This window comes from Lithobates pipiens, unplaced genomic scaffold, assembly GCF_037356315.1.
Source record: "Lithobates pipiens isolate NorthernLeopardFrog02 unplaced genomic scaffold, aLitPip1_a1.2 Scaffold_18, whole genome shotgun sequence".
Lineage (NCBI taxonomy): Eukaryota > Metazoa > Chordata > Amphibia > Anura > Ranidae > Lithobates > Lithobates pipiens.
This window is the reverse complement of record NW_027507758.1, coordinates 23,085,344-23,101,955: the sequence shown is the minus strand read 5'-3', so window position 1 is coordinate 23,101,955 and position 16,612 is coordinate 23,085,344. Positions and strand designations below refer to the sequence as shown.

The 16,612-nt window shown below is 58.4% G+C and overlaps 1 protein-coding gene across 1 annotated transcript; it reads left to right on the top strand.

Moving 5' to 3' along the window:
• Positions 1–1,177: 1,177 nt before the first annotated feature.
• Positions 1,178–16,362, top strand: LOC143987022 (kinesin light chain 1-like). Its single transcript, XM_077485476.1, has 3 exons — positions 1,178–1,352; positions 8,627–8,879; positions 16,055–16,362. The coding sequence occupies exons 2-3, from the start codon at positions 8,631–8,633 to the stop codon at positions 16,343–16,345; spliced, it is 540 nt and encodes a 179-aa protein (XP_077341602.1). The 5' UTR covers positions 1,178–1,352; positions 8,627–8,630; the 3' UTR covers positions 16,346–16,362.
• The last annotated feature ends 250 nt before the right edge of the window (positions 16,363–16,612 follow it).

Below are 16,612 nucleotides of genomic sequence, written 5' to 3'. Positions count from 1 at the left end.
TCCCTTGTTACCTCCTCTCATGCTCGCCTTCAAGACTTCTCCAGAGCCTCTCCCATCCTCTGGAACTCCCTGCCCCAGTCTGTCCGATCAGCCCCTAACCCATCCACCTTTAGGAGATCCCTGAAAACTCACTTATTCAGGGATGCCAATCCCACACCCACCTAACAACTGTCCCCGAGCCCCCCCATCAAATCATTCCCTGCATCTATTATCTTTTGTACCACCACCCCCTCCCTTTAGAATGTAAGTTCTATGAGCCGGGCCCTCCTGTACCTTATGTATTGAACTGTAATTGTGTTGCCCCCCCTATACATTGTAAAGTGCTGCGTAAACTGTTGGCACTATATAAATCATGTATTATAATAATAATAATGACGGTATACACAGGGTATTTATAGTATATATAGGAGTGATGATGGTATACACAGGGTATATACAGTATATATAAGAGTGATGATGGTATACACAGGGTATATACAGTATATATAAGAGTGATGACGGTATACACAGGGTATATACAGTATATATAAGAGTGATGACGTATACACAGGGTATATACAGTATATATAGGAGTGATGTCGGTATACACAGGGTATATACAGTATATATGAGTGATGACGTATACACAGGGTATATACAGTATATATAGGAGTGACGACGGTATACACAGGGTATATACAGTATATGGAGTGTTGATGGTATACACAGGGTATATACAGTATATATAGGAGTGATGTCAGTATACACAGGGTATATACAGTATATATAGGAGTGATGACGGTATACACAGGGTATATACTGTATATATAGGAGTGATATCGATATACACAGGGTATATACTGTATATATAGGAGTGATGATGGAATACACAGGGTATATACAGTATATATAGGAGTGATACACAGGGTATATACAGTATATACATATATATATATAGGAGTGATGATGGTATACACAGGGTATATACAGTATATATAGGAATGAAGATTCGTATTTCAATCTCTGGGTGTTTTTCCTTCTTCTGGTTGCAGCTGCTGTAGGGGGGCGGGGTGAGTGAGGTCATCGTGCAGTGGGCGGGGTTCCAGAGCTGCATTGGGTGTGGGGTGGTGGGCGGAGGTTTCGGGGCGGGGTGAGTGAGGTCACCGCGGGGTGGGCGGGGCTCCGGGTCTGCATTGGGAGTGGGGAGGTGGGCGGAGCCTGCACAGGAAGTCGCAGCGCAGGGCTCACACTGGGTCTGTATTGCGGCTCGGATCCGTCCCATTGGCCCCCCAGAGGAGCCCCCCGCTGTAGAGGGAGGAGCCCCCCAGGACACAGAGCGGAGCCCCGGTGATCGGTTGTGGCCCCGGGGAGAGGTGAGCCGGTCCTCCTGCAGTGCGGGCTCTGGCATGTCTGCGCCTCCTGGGGGAGGGGGAGGGTCACTGCAGCCAACAAAGCAGTCTGTCCGGCCCGGGGTGAGGGAGAGACGAGAAATCCGGAACTGTCAGCCCGGAGTGTGGGGGCCGGGAGAGGAGAAATATGGGGCCCCTGGGGCCGGAGAGGGTCACTGAGGGGCCTCCGGGAGAGGAGAGGGTTAATACGGGACACTTGGGAGGGGAGAGGGATATTACGTGGGCCTCTGGGTGAGGAAAGGGTTAATACATGGGCCCCTGGGTGAGGAAAGGGTTAATACGTGGGCCCCTGGAAGAGGAGAGGCTTAATACGGGGTCCCAGGGATAGGAGAGGGTTAATACGGGACCCCTGGTGAGGAAAGGGTTAATAAGTGGGCCCCTGGGAGAGGAGAGGGTTAATACGGGGCCCCTGGGATAGGAGAGGGTTAATACGGGACCCCTGGTGAGGAGAGGGTTAATACGGGTCCCCTGGGAGAGGAGAGGGTTAATACGGGTCCCCTGGGAGAGGAGAGGGTTAATACGGGTCCCCTGGGAGAGGAGAGGGTTAATACGGGTCCCCTGGGAGAGGAGAGGGTTAATACGAGTCCCCTGGGAGAGGAGAGGGTTAATACGTGGCAGTGATAATGGGGCACTTGGGGCAGGAAACAGTAAATTTGGGGTCCCCCAGGACAGGAGAGGGTTAATGTGGGGCCCCCATGGAGTGACGTGGTGATAGGGGGGGTTCCTTACAACAGGAGAGTTGTCATGTGAAGCCCACAGGCATTAAAACGGTGATAGTGGGGGTCCCCCTGACCAAGAGAGGGTTAATGTGGGGCCCTAGAGCAAGAAAGGCTTATTGAGGGGTTTCAGTGCTGCACAGGGTTGCTGTGGGGTTCTTGGGACAGGAAAGGATCAGTGAGGGGCCCCCCATGGGAGATGAAGGATAATTTGGGGTCCGCAGGCTGGAGAGAGTTTGTGTGGCTCCCATGGTGTAAGGCAGTGATAGTGGGGACCTTACAGCAGGAGAGGGTTACCGAGGGGGGGCCCCTGGGACAGTAGAGGGTTAATGTGGGGCCCCTGTTGGAGGAGAGGGTTTGTTTAGGGTCCCTGGGCCGGAGAGAATTAATGTGGGGTCCCCATGGCAGGAGAGGGCTAATGTGAGGCACCCCCCTGGACAAGAGAGGGTCCCCAGGCATGACAAGGTGATAGTGGGGGTCCCCGGGGGAGAGAAAATTATAGTGGGGTACTCAGGGCCGTTGCCCCTCTGTAACCCTCTACTGTCCTATGGGCCCCCTCGGTAACCCTCTAATGTGAGGGGGGGGGTGCTATGAAAGATTAACCCCTGCTGGGTGCCCTTCTCTCCATTCCTGGACAGGTATTGGCTGAGGCAGCTGACAAGTGATGTGAATGGCAGCTGGGGGCCCAGCAAGGGTTAATTCTTGTCAGAGGGAGGAGCGAATGAACTTTATTGGGGTCTGTAGTCTCTTTCTAAAAAGCCTTTTGTGACCTTTAACCCTTCACACCCCTCCGTCTAGACGATTCCTCCTAATCTCCCACCATCCTGGGAGGGAAAGGGTTCATTCTGGGTGCCGGTCCCCCGATTCTGGACAGTCCTTGATAACACCCCTCCAAATTCACACCAACACCCCCCCCCCCCCCCCCACTCCTCTCTGTGTACAGCCAGCCCGTTCCCACCTACAGCTGGCATGCGGAGGGTTCATGGTAGAACATGGAGAACAAATAATGCCACTAGGAGCAAATGGGGGCACGGGTGGTGCCGATGGTACAACTGCCAGTGACAGCCGGCATGTGGAGGGTTAATGGAACCAGTGCCAGGGATAGGCCTTGCACAAAAGGTGGATGAGATGATCATGCCAGTGACTGCATGCAAATGGTTAATGGCACTAGCGATAGAGATAAGGGGTGCATGAAGGGTTACTAGTGATAGTGGGCACACAGAGGCTTGTAGGCACCTGTGCCAATATAGGGCTTGCACAGAGAGTTAAGGGCACCAGTGCTGGTGATAGGGACACACAGGTGCTTTATTAGTGATAGGGACACACAGGTGCTTTATTAGTGATAGGGACACACAGGTGCTTTATTAGTGATAGGGGCACACAGGTGCTTTATTGGTGCCAGTGCTAGTGATGGGGGCACACAGGGGCTTTATTGGGGCCAGTGCTAGTGATAGGGGCACACAGGGGCTTTATTGGTGCCAGTGCTAGTGATAGGGGCACACAGGAGCTTTATTGGTGCCGGTGCTAGTGATAGGGGCACACAGGTGCTTTATTGGTGCCAGTGCTAGTGATAGGGGCACACAGGGGCTTTATTGGTGCCAGTGCTAGTGATAGGGGCACACAGGGGCTTTATTGGTGCTAGTGATAGGGGCACACAGGTGCTTTATTGGTGCTAGTGATAGGGGCACACAGGTGCTTTATTGGTGCCAGTGCTAGTGATAGGGGCACACAGGGGCTTTATTGGTGCCAGTGCTAGTGATAGGGGCACACAGGAGCTTTATTGGTGCTAGTGATAGGGGCACACAGGTGCTTTATTGGTGCCAGTGCTAGTGATAGGGGCACACAGGGGCTTTATTGGTGCTAGTGATAGGGGCACACAGGTGCTTTATTGGTGCCAGTGCTAGTGATAGGGGCACACAGGAGCTTTATTGGTGCTAGTGATAGGGGCACACAGGTGCTTTATTGGTGCTAGTGATAGGGGCACAAGGGCTTTATTGGCACCAGTGATAGTGATGGGGGCACATGAAGGTTTAGTGTCAATACAATGTCTGTTCTAATGACATTACATCCTCGCACACTTATCATCCATCACACCCAAGACTGACAGTTTCTGTGCCCTGTGTGTCACCCCCTCAGACTGCCAGTAGAGGGCGTCACGGTTACAGACTGCTGTGGTCCTGGAGAGTTCCCATAGTGCTCAGCTCTTTGGTCGTGTGCAGCCCTCTTCTCCTATCTGTCTGTACCGCTCTGGTTATCTCCTCCCCTAACCTGAGTCTCCAGGGACATGGGGATGATGTACCTGGTATTTCTGCATCTCCAGGGTTACGGAAGTGATGTACCCCATATCTCTGTGTCTCCAGGGACATGGTGGTGATGTACCCCATATCTCTGTGTCTCCAGGGACATGATGTACTCCATATGTCTGTTTCCAGGGACATGGTGACAATGTACCCTTTATCTCCGGGACACGGCGGTGATGTACCCCTTATCTCTGTCTCCAGGGACGAGGCGGTGATGATGTACCCCTTATCTATGTGTCTCCAGGGACATTGTGTACCATGTATCTGTGTCTTCAGGGACACGATGGTGATGATGTACCCCTTATCTATGTGTCTCCAGGGACATGGTGATGATGTACCCCGTATCTCTTTGTCTCCAGGGACACGGCGGTGATGATTATTTTACAGGGTTTATATAACGCCAACAGTTTGCATTGCAGTTTACAATGTAAAGGGAGATGTTACACTTACTATACAGTTCAATACACAAGGATTAGGAGGGCCCTGCTTTTGGATATTACAATCTGAAGGGGACGGGGAAGTGGTACAGAAGGTAATATCTGTCGGGGATGGGCTGATGGATATAGTCAAAGTACAGTTTTTAGGTGGAGGTGGGGTAGGCTTCATTGATTAGATGAGTTTCAGGAATTGCCTAAAGGCCAGCAGAGTAGGAGATTACCAGATTGGGGTAGGGAGTTCCAGAGGGTGAAAGAGGCTCAGATGTTCTGGAGGCAAGCACAGGAAGAGGTGACAAGGGAACTAGAGAACAAGAGGTCTTGGAAGGGGCAGAGTGGGCGATATTTCAAGATGACGTTGGTGATGTAGCTGGGGCAGAGTTGTAGATGGCTTTGTACATTGTAGTTAGTATTTTTTGAATTTTATACGTTGGGCTAGTGGAAGTCAGTGGAGGGATTGGCAGAGGGGCAGCAGCCACAGATCGGTTGGTAAGGTGGATGTGTCTAGCAGCAACGTTCTTGATGGACTAAAGAGGGATAGTCTTGTAACCTGTGTAGAGGTAGGCCAGGGAGAGAGTTGCAAAAGTTGAGGAGTGAGATATGGTGTGTGGTGTCAATCATTAAGTCGCAAATTTTGGAAAAGTTACTGCAAGATTTAGCCAAAAAATTGGATGTGGTGCCTGAACGAGAGGTCAGAGTCTAGGTTTACACATAGCACACTGGCATGCTTGGAGGGACTGATTGTTGAGCTATTGAACTCAATGGTAAAGTCAAGAGGAGGAGAAGGAAATCTTAAAATGTATGTCTCTCAGTAAATTAGTGATACTTGAGGGGTTTAGAAATAATTTGGGTTTCCTCAGAGTTGAGGAGGTATTTGAAGCCATGGGAGTTTATCAGCTGGTCCAAGGAAGAGGTCAAGAGAGTGAATATAAGGGATCCGAGGACAGAGCTTTGGGGTACCTTAACAGAAAAAGGAAGAGGAGTAATGCCGTGTACAAACGATTGGATTTTCCGACAAAAAAAAAGTGAACTTTTTTCCGATGGATGTTGGCTCAAACTTGTCTTGCATGCACACGGTCGCACAAATGTTGTTGGAAATTGCCAAGAACACGGTGATGTACAACACGTACGACAAGCCGAGAAAAATGAAGTCCAACAGCCAGTGCGGCTCTTCTGCTTGATTCCAAGCATGCGTGGAATTTTGTGCGTCTGAATTGTCTACACACGCTCTTAATTTCCAACAAAAAATTTTGTTGTCGGAAAATTTGAGATCCCGCTCTCAAACATTTGCTGGAAATTCCGACAGCAAATGTCTGATGGAGCCTACACATGGTCGGAATTTCCGACGACGAGTTCACGTGGAACGTTTGTTGTTGGAAATTCCAATGGTGTGCACGCGGCATTGGAGTTTTAGGTGACACTGAACATATGCTCAGATCAGTAGGAGGAGAACCTGGAAAGATCAGAGTAGTGCAGTTGTTTGAGGGGAACAGATGGTTTTATGGATTGAAGGCAGCTGAAAGGTCTAATGCCACGTACACACGATCGGATTTTTCGACGGGGGAATGTTGGATGTGAGCTTGTTGGCGAGACGTCTGACTCTGTGTACGCTCCATCAGACATTTGGTGTCAGACTTTCCGCCAACAAATGTCGGCTAGCGGGTTCTCAAATTTTCCACCAACAAATGTTTGTCGGACTTTCCGATCGTGTGTACACAAGTCCATCGGATAAAAGTCCAAAGTACAAACATGTATTCTCGGAAACGGGGACGAGCCAAAAGCGCTCGTCTTGTAAAACTAGCGCTCGTAATAGAGATATCACATACGTCTTGTACGTCACTGGGTTCGTAATTGTTGGCCAACATTTGTGTGACCGTGTGTATGCAAGACAAGTTGGAGCCAACACCCTTCGAACAAAATTCCACGGTTTTGTTGTCGGAAAGTCCGATCGTGTGTACAAGGCTTAAGAGTGTAAGGAGGTAGTATAGTGGTCTTTGGTTTTAGTAAGGCAGTTTCAATAGAATGTTGTGTGTAGGAATAAGACTGTAGATCAGCCTTTCTCCACGTTTTCAACACAGAGGAACCCTTGAAATAGTTCTCCTGTCTTGAGGAACCCCTGATAAAAATTAGAAATCTACAACTCATGATACATTAGTGTGATGGTCAGTGGGAAGAATGGTCCTTACACTTGTGGTCATTGGGAAGAATTACCTCCTTACAGATAGCTAAAAAGATCAATGGTGTGAGTAGGAGCTTATCTGAGAAATTGCCCAAATGCTGAAGGAACCTCTGGAGGAACCCCAGGGTTCCACTGAACCCTGTTTGAGAATCACTGCTGTAGGGGGTCAAGAAGAGCATCAACTTGTACAGTTGTGGACAAGGAGTTCAAGAAGTTGAAAGGCAAACGGGAGCAGAGAGATGGGTCTTAAAGCGGAAGTAAACCCATCGATCTAAAGCCGCGTACACACGGGCGGACTGTCTGGCCAACTTAGTCCGTCGAAACACATTTCAGCGGACAGTCCGCTCGTGTGTGGGCTTCAGCGTCCTTTTTCAGCGTGCAGTCGGGCGGACTAAGTATTTCGGAATTTCCGTAATATTGTCCGTCGTACTTTGGTTTCAGCGGACAATCCGCTCGTGAGTAGGCTAGTTCGACGGACTAAGTATGGCGCATGCTCAGAAAGGATTTACACGGCGAAAGGTTGCATTGCTGTGTATTGGACTTCCTATTTCTAGTCCCGTCGTACGTGCTGTACACGTCATCGCGCAAACTTTCGACGGACTGTTTGTGCATCCGTGTGTGGTCAAGTCCGTTCATTCGAAAGTAGGACGGACTGTCCGTCGGATTGTCTGACGGACTAAGTTGGCCATACAGTCCGCCCGTGTGTACGCGGCTTAACAGTTTGAAAAAACAGTTACATTCTCGGCATGCCGGAAATGCTAACTGTCACATTGGTTGTACTCTCAACCAAACTGTCAAACCATCCAATGGCTGGTGTCATAACTGATCACATGTGTAGCTTCATGGCAGTTAAAGATTAAACGGAGACCAAGATGGCAGCTTCCTTGGCTGAAAAGGATTGGAGGGTTTACTTCCACTTTAAGTTGTTCAAAGTGGTGGGGTCCAGTTTGGGTTTTGTGTAGTATGAGTGTAACCAGGGAGGGGAAGATGCTGGTGGAGAGGAAGAGATTGAAGATGTAAGTTAGAGCGTATTGAATCGGGGCGGTCCAGGGGACCAGTGTTAATTTTGTCGAATAAGGTATTTTCTTTAGTCAACTAAAATAGGACTAAAACAACTCAGATGGCATTTCAATCAACAGACTGTCTCTAAAACTAAATTTGACATCAAATTTAACACTGCAGGGGACAGGTGGGCCTCAGAAAGGAGTCTAGCAACTTCCCCAGTAGGAACACCATCAAAGGAAGAAAGTGTTGAGTGTGTTGGTGGACCTGGTATGTTGGAGGAGAAAGCTATGCAGATGTATCTCTCTGTCTCCAGTGACATAGTAATGCTAATGTACCCTATATCTCTGTGTGTCCAGGGACATGGCAGTGACAATGTGCCCCATATTTGTCTCAAGAGATATGGTGGTGGTGATGTACCCTGTATCCCTCTGTCTCCAATGGCATAGCATTAACGATGTACCCTCATATTAGTCTCCAGAGACATGGCGGTGATGATGTAAATGGTATCTCCGGGGACATGGCTGTGACGATGTTCTTCACATCTCTGTGCTTTTCCAGGGGCAGATCATTGATGTTCTCTGTATCTATATTTTTTTTTTTTCAGGGACATGTCAGTAATGATGTACCCCCGGGAGGAGAAGCTGGACAAGTTGTCACAGGAGGAGATCATCTCCCACACCAAGCTGGTAATACAAGGTTTGGAGGCCCTCCGCAATGAGCACAACTCCATCCTGCACAGTCTACTGGAAACCATCAAATGCCTCAAAAAGGATGAGGAGGCCAATCTGGTGCATGAGAAGTCGGGTCTTCTGCGCAAGTCGGTGGAAATGATTGAGCTGGGGCTTGGTGAGGCACAGGTGAGTGTTTAACCATTCAACCCTAGGATATCTGCTACACGCAGCTAATCAGAGAGTTGGGGGAGAGGGGGGGGGGGGGGTCAAGCTCTCTGAGGTTTGCTCATGGAAGATTTAGGGCCTGTGTTGATGGGCTTTCATTCACTTCATGCAAGTTCTGCAGTACCATACAAGCCTATGGAAACGCAAAACTCACTTGATGCAGGACAAATGGAGGTCGGAAGGAGATAAGTGCAGGTCAAAGGCACCTGCCAAGGAATTCGAATGACCTCAGGAGTGTCTCCAATTGATGACCTTGACACACAAGCCCAAAGCCCACCCGCTTAGCCTCCTAGCAGTTTAGTTAAAGTGGACCTGAACACAAAAGTGAAAATTTTGCTCTTTTAGAGAAAATCTAGTCATTTTGATTGGACCTATGCTGTACCCTTAAATTTACCCTTTGTTTTGAATTCCTCCTTAAAGATAACTTTGTGCTTCGGGTGTGTAAGCACTCCATTTCTGTATTGTCTTGGCTCTATATCTGCTCTGTGGTATCATCTAAGGTGCTGCTGCCTCTGACTGCTAGTCTTACTAGATTTAGAGTAGGATTTGCCAATATCACTGCTCACTGTTCTCCAGGCTGGAGAGGAAACTGTACCTGAGGACAAGCAAGCAAGCATTTTCATGCTTTTCTGTGGATCTTTGCTTTTTCCAACCTGTATAATTACCCCACCAGTCATCATATCACCCATTCTTGGGGGGACAACTCTGATTTTATTAACTAAATCTCTGCCTCTACCAAGATGGTTGCCCCCACCCAGAGAGACAGCGCATGGTAAGGGGAAACAATCAGCTGAAAGAAGACCACAGGCAATACTGGTGACCAGTCCTTACCTTTTTTTTTTTTTTTTGCACAGCTTCCCCAGTACAGGTCCTCTTTAAGGCCTACTTTCTCTTCAGGTCGGTTGCATTAATGCGTGTTGCATTAAAGTGGCTGTAAACACTTACAAACCACTTTGACCTACAGGTAAGCCTAGAATAAGGCTTACCTGTAGGTCCAAGAAATATCTCCTAAACCTATACGGTTTAGGAGATATTTACTAAAAGACAGGCACCGCTCTGACTATGGTGCATGCCTTACCATGTGTGCCATCTCCAGCATGGACAGTAAAGTGTTGAAGATTTACAGACCTACCCTGAAGAGATCTGTAAAGCATGAAAAACAGCCATTCCTAGCTTAAAGCTTGAATTAAAGCTGAACAAATTTTAATTAATAAATATTAAAATATAATTTTCGTTGTGAGTCCAGCACTTCAGCCACTGTAGAAGAAATTCTGGAAAGCTACATAATTTGTTGTGCTTTTCATTCCTGGTCTACCCACCCGCCAACATAGCCAAATTTGATTGACGGGATAGGAGATCTCTGTACTGACTTGTCCCATCAGGGTTGTCAGGCCTGGAGACTCGTGGTCTGCCATGCTGATTGCCAGCTATATTTCCCAATGGGAATTGTAGTTTGTCCCAGTGGGCCCTGCACAGTGACAAGAAGTGACATCAATTTTTCACTAGTACCTCCTCCTTGTGCCCGGGGCGTAGCTGTGGTTTGTCATTCTAAGTGATGGCATCACTGACTTTAATGAGGTAATTTACTTAGAAACTAGGTTGGTTAAAAAAAAAAAAAAAAAATCAAAATTAGAAACCAGTCCAGTGCTCAGCTTTTATGCCGACCTCATTAAAAATAAGTAGTCTTGAGTCACTTGTGTTGCCAGGATGTGTCATCACTGCTGTCTTCTGGCATTAGCTGTATCACCAGTGGACAGCCTGTGCCATCACTTTGGCACCAGCAGACCAGTCTGTGTAGTCAGAGCAGTACCAGCATATGGGCCTGCGCCACTGCTGCCCCCCCCACCAGCGGACGGGCCTGCGCCACTGCCCCCCCCCCCCACCAGCGGACGGGCCTGCGCCACTGCCCCCCCCCCCCCCCACCAGCGGACGGGCCTGCGCCACTTGCCCCCCCCCCCCCACCAGCGGACGGGCCTGCGCCACTTGCCCCCCCCCCCCACCAGCGGACGGGCCTGCGCCACTTGCCCCCCCCCCCACCAGCGGACGGGCCTGCGCCACTTGCCCCCCCCCCACCAGCGGACGGGCCTGCGCCACTTGCCCCCCCCCCCACCCAGCGGACGGGCCTGCGCCACTTGCCCCCCCCCCCCACCAGCGGACGGGCCTGCGCCACTTGCCCCCCCCCCCACCAGCGGACGGGCCTGCGCCACTTGCCCCCCCCCCACCAGCGGACGGGCCTGCGCCACTTGCCCCCCCCCCCCCCCACCAGCGGACGGGCCTGCGCCCCCCCCCCCACCAGCGGACGGGCCTGCGCCACTGCCCCCCCCCCCACCAGCGGACGGGCCTGCGCCACTGCCCCCCCCCCCCACCAGCGGACGGGCCTGCGCCACTGCCCCCCCCCCCACCAGCGGACGGGCCTGCGCCACTGCCCCCCCGCCCCCCCCAGCGGACGGGCCTGCGCCACTGCCCCCCCCCCCCCCCCACCAGAGGACGGGCCTGCGCCACTGCCCCCCCCCCCCCACCAGCGGACGGGCCTGCGCCACTGCCCCCCCCCCCCCCACCAGGGGACGGGCCTGCGCCACTGCCCCCCCCCCCCCACCAGGGGACGGGCCTGCGCCACTGCCCCCCCCCCCCACCAGCGGACGGGCCTGCGCCACTGCCCCCCCCCCCCCCCACCAGCGGACGGCCTGCGCCACTGCCCCCCCCCCCCCCACCAGCGGACGGCCTGCGCCACTGCCCCCCCCCCCCACCAGCGGACGGGCCTGCGCCACTGCCCCCCCCCCCCCACCAGCGGACGGGCCTGCGCCACTGCCCCCCCCCCCACCAGCGGACGGGCCTGCGCCACTGCTGCCCCCCCCACTAGCGGACGGGCCTGCGCCACTGCTGCCCCCAGCCCCACTAGCGGACGGGCCTGCGCCACTGCTGCCCCCAGCCCCACTAGCGGACGGGCCTGCGCCACTACTGCCCCCAGCCCCACTAGCGGATGGGCCTGCGCCACTGCCCCCCCCCCCCACCAGCGGTCGGGCCTGCGCCACTGCCCCCCCCCACCAGCGGTCGGGCCTGCGCCACTGCCCCCCCCCCCCCACCAGCGGACGGGCCTGCGCCACTGCCCCCCCCCACCAGCGGGCGGGCCTGCGCCACTGCCCCCCCCCACCAGCGGACGGGCCTGTGCCACTGCCCCCCCCCCCACCAGCGGACGGGCCTGTGCCACTGCCCCCCCCCCCACCAGCGGACGGGCCTGTGCCACTGCCCCCCCCCCACCAGCGACGGGCCTGCGCCACTGCCCCCCCCCCCCCCCACCAGCGGACGGGCCTGCGCCACTGCCCCCCCCCCCCCCACCAGCGGACGGGCCTGCGCCACTGCCCCCCCCCCCCACCAGCGGACGGGCCCTGCGCCACTGCCCCCCCCCCCCACCAGCGGACGGGCCTGCGCCACTGCCCCCCCCCCACCAGCGGACGGGCCTGCGCCACTGCCCCCCCCCACCAGCGGACGGCCTGCGCCACTGCCCCCCCCCCCCCCACCAGCGGACGGGCCTGCGCCACTGCTGCCCCCCCCCACTAGTGGACGGGCCTGCGCCACTGCTGCCCCCCCCCCACTAGTGGACGGGCCTGCGCCACTGCTGCCCCCCCCCCATTAGCGGACGGGCCTGCGCCACTGCTGCCCCCCCCACTAGCGGACGGGCCTGCGCCACTGCTGCCCCCAGCCCCACTAGCGGACGGGCCTGCGCCACTGCTGCCCCCAGCCCCACTAGCGGATGGGCCTGCGCCACTGCTGCCCCCAGCCCCACTAGCGGATGGGCCTGCGCCACTGCCCCCCCCCACCAGCGGACGGGCCCTGCGCCACTGCCCCCCCCCCACCAGCGGTCGGGCCTGCGCCACTGCCCCCCCCCCCACCAGCGGTCGGGCCTGCGCCACTGCCCCCCCCCACCAGCGGTCGGGCCTGCGCCACTGCCCCCCCCCCACCAGCGGACGGGCCTGCGCCACTGCCCCCCCCCCACCAGCGGACGGGCCTGCGCCACTGCCCCCCCCCCCACCAGCGGACGGGCCTGCGCCACTGCCCCCCCCCCCCCCAGCGGACGGGCCTGCGCCACTGCCCCCCCCCCACCAGCGGACGGGCCTGCGCCACTGCCCCCCCCCACCAGCGGACGGGCCTGCGCCACTGCCCCCCCCCCACCAGCGGACGGGCCTGCGCCACTGCCCCCCCCCACCAGCGGACGGCCCTGCGCCACTGCCCCCCCCCCACCAGCGGACGGGCCTGCGCCACTGCCCCCCCCCACCAGCGGACGGGCCTGCGCCACTGCCCCCCCCCCACCAGCGGACGGGCCTGCGCCACTGCCCCCCCCACCAGCGGGACGGGCCTGCGCCACTGCCCCCCCCCCACCAGCGGACGGGCCTGCGCCACTGCCCCCCCCCCCACCAGCGGACGGGCCTGCGCCACTGCCCCCCCCCCCCCACCAGCGGACAGGGCCTGCGCCACTGCCCCCCCCCCCACCAGCGGACGGGCCTGCGCCACTGCCCCCCCCCACCAGCGGACGGGCCTGCGCCACTGCCCCCCCCCCCCACCAGCGGACGGGCCTGCGCCACTGCCCCCCCCCCCCCACCAGCGGACGGGCCTGCGCCACTGCCCCCCCCCCCCCACCAGCGGACGGGCCTGCGCCACTGCCCCCCCCCCCACCAGCGGACGGGCCTGCGCCACTGCCCCCCCCCCCACCAGCGGACGGGCCTGCGCCACTGCCCCCCCCCCACCAGCGGACGGGCCTGCGCCACTGCCCCCCCCCCACCAGCGGACGGGCCTGCGCCACTGCCCCCCCCCCCACCAGCGGACGGGCCTGCGCCACTGCCCCCCCCACCAGCGGACGGGCCTGCGCCACTGCCCCCCCCCCACCAGCGGACGGGCCTGCGCCACTGCCCCCCCCCACCAGCGGACGGGCCTGCGCCACTGCCCCCCCCCCCACCAGCGGACGGGCCTGCGCCACTGCCCCCCCCCCCCACCAGCGGACGGGCCTGCGCCACTGCCCCCCCCCCCCACCAGCGGACGGGCCTGCGCCACTGCCCCCCCCCCCACCAGCGGACGGGCCTGCGCCACTGCCCCCCCCCACCAGCGGACGGGCCTGCGCCACTGCCCCCCCCCCCCCACCAGCGGACGGGCCTGCGCCACTGCCCCCCCCCCCCCCACCAGCGGACGGGCCTGCGCCACTGCCCCCCCCCCCCCACCAGCGGACGGGCCTGCGCCACTGCCCCCCCCCCCACCAGCGGATGGGCCTGCGCCACTGCCCCCCCCCCACCAGCGGATGGGCCTGCGCCACTGCCCCCCCCCCACCAGCGGACGGGCCTGCGCCACTGCCCCCCCCCCCACCAGCGGACGGGCCTGCGCCACTGCCCCCCCCCCACCAGCGGACGGGCCTGCGCCACTGCCCCCCCCCACCAGCGGACGGGCCTGCGCCACTGCCCCCCCCCCACCAGCGGACGGGCCTGCGCCACTGCCCCCCCCCCCCACCAGCGGACGGGCCTGCGCCACTGCCCCCCCCCCCCACCAGCGGACGGGCCTGCGCCACTGCCCCCCCCCCCCCCACCAGCGGACGGGCCTGCGCCACTGCCCCCCCCCCCCCACCAGCGGACGGGCCTGCGCCACTGCCCCCCCCCCCACCAGCGGACGGGCCTGCGCCACTGCCCCCCCCCCCACCAGCGGACGGGCCTGCGCCACTGCCCCCCCCCCCCACCAGCGGACGGGCCTGCGCCACTGCCCCACCCCCCATAGCGGACGGGGCCTGCGCCACTGCTGCCCCCCCTCCCCATAGCGGACGGGGCCTGCGCCACTGCTGCCCCCCCTCCCCATAGCGGACGGGGCCTGCGCCACTGCTGCCCCCCCCCCATAGCGGACGGGGCCTGCGCCACTGCTGCCCCCCCCCCATAGCGGACGGGGCCTGCGCCACTGCTGCCCCCCCCCCCATAGCGGACGGGGCCTGCGCCACTGCTGCCCCCCCCCCATAGCGGACGGGGCCTGCGCCACTGCTGCCCCCCCCCCATAGCGGACGGGGCCTGCGCCACTGCTGCCCCCCCCCCCATAGCGGACGGGGCCTGCGCCACTGCTGCCCCCCCATAGCGGACGGGGCTTGCGCCACTGCTGCCCCCCCCCCCCATAGCGGACGGGGCTTGCGCCACTGCTGCCCCCCCCCATAGCGGACGGGGCTTGCGCCACTGCTGCCCCCCCCCCCATAGCGGACGGGGCTTGCGCCACTGCTGCCCCCCCCCCCCCCATAGCGGACGGGGCCTGCGCCACTGCTGCCCCCCCATAGCGGACGGGCTGCGCCACTGCTGCCCCCCCATAGCGGACGGGGCCTGCGCCACTGCTGCCCCCCCATAGCGGACGGGGCCTGCGCCACTGCTGCCCCCCCATAGCGGACGGGGCCTGCGCCAGCTGCCCCCCCATAGCGGACGGGGCCTGCGCCACTGCTGCCCCCCCATAGCGACGGGGCCTGCGCCACTGCTGCCCCCCCATAGCGGACGGGGCCTGCTCCACTGCTGCCCCCCCATAGCGGACGGGGCCTGCTCCACTGCTGCCCCCCCATAGCGGACGGGGCCTGCGCCACTGCTGCCCATAGCGGACGGGGCCTGCGCCACTGCTGCCCCCCCCCCCCCACTAGCGGACGGGCCTGCGCCACTGCTGCCCCCCCCCACTAGCGGACGGGCCTGCGCCACTGCTGCCCCCCCCCCACTAGCGGACGGGCCTGTGCCACTGCTGCCCCCCCCCACTAGCGGACGGGCCTGCGCCACTGCTCCCCCCTCATAGCGGAGGGGGCCTGCGCACACTGCTGCCCCCCCCCCCGTAGCGGACAGGCCTGCGCCACAGCTGCACCCCAACACCCCCCCTTTAGCGGACGGGCCTGCGCCACCGCTGACCCCCCCCCCCATAGTGCGGACGGGCCTGTGCCACCGCTCAGTGTTCATTATTACAACGTTACATTTATTTTTGTAGTTCCGACAATGTGAGTAGCAGAATTGCAGAATTATATATTTGTCCCTCTGCATGTTTGTCATGTTTAATGAAGGAGGAGGGGGACCACATTGAATAAGCCGACTTTGCCTAAAGTGCAAGGTCCAAGGTTCCACTTTTAACGCTGACCTCTTAATCTGTTTCAGCTGATGATGGCGCTATCCAATCACCTGACGGCTGTGGAATCAGAGAAGCAGAAGTTACGGGCACAAGTGAGGCGTCTGTGCCAGGAGAACCAATGGCTCCGAGACGAGTTGGCCAATACCCAACAGAAGCTTCAGCACAGCGAGCAGAACGTGGCCCAGCTGGAGGAGGAGAAGAAACATCTGGAGTTCATGAACCAGCTGAAGAAGTATGACGAGGACGTCTCACCTACGGTAAGCCGGGAGCTCTGGCCGGATGTGACCAATTTGAGGAAGGAAATTGTACATCGATAACCCATCCTCCTCCTTACTAGTAGCACTGATAATACATATGGAAAAAAACATTTTCTTCTCAAATCACCAAAGTGAAACTCCTGGTTTCCATTTCCTGGCCCTCGGCTCCCTTCCTGGCAAAATTTGAAGCAAAACTCCCCAACACTAGAGGTGCACCGAAAGAAGAAAAGGTGCGATAATGGCACAGAAAAAGGGTCTGTCCACCTCAGTGGCGCGCGCTCTCTCTCCCTATCTATCCCTCCCCATCCATCCATCCCTCCCCATCCC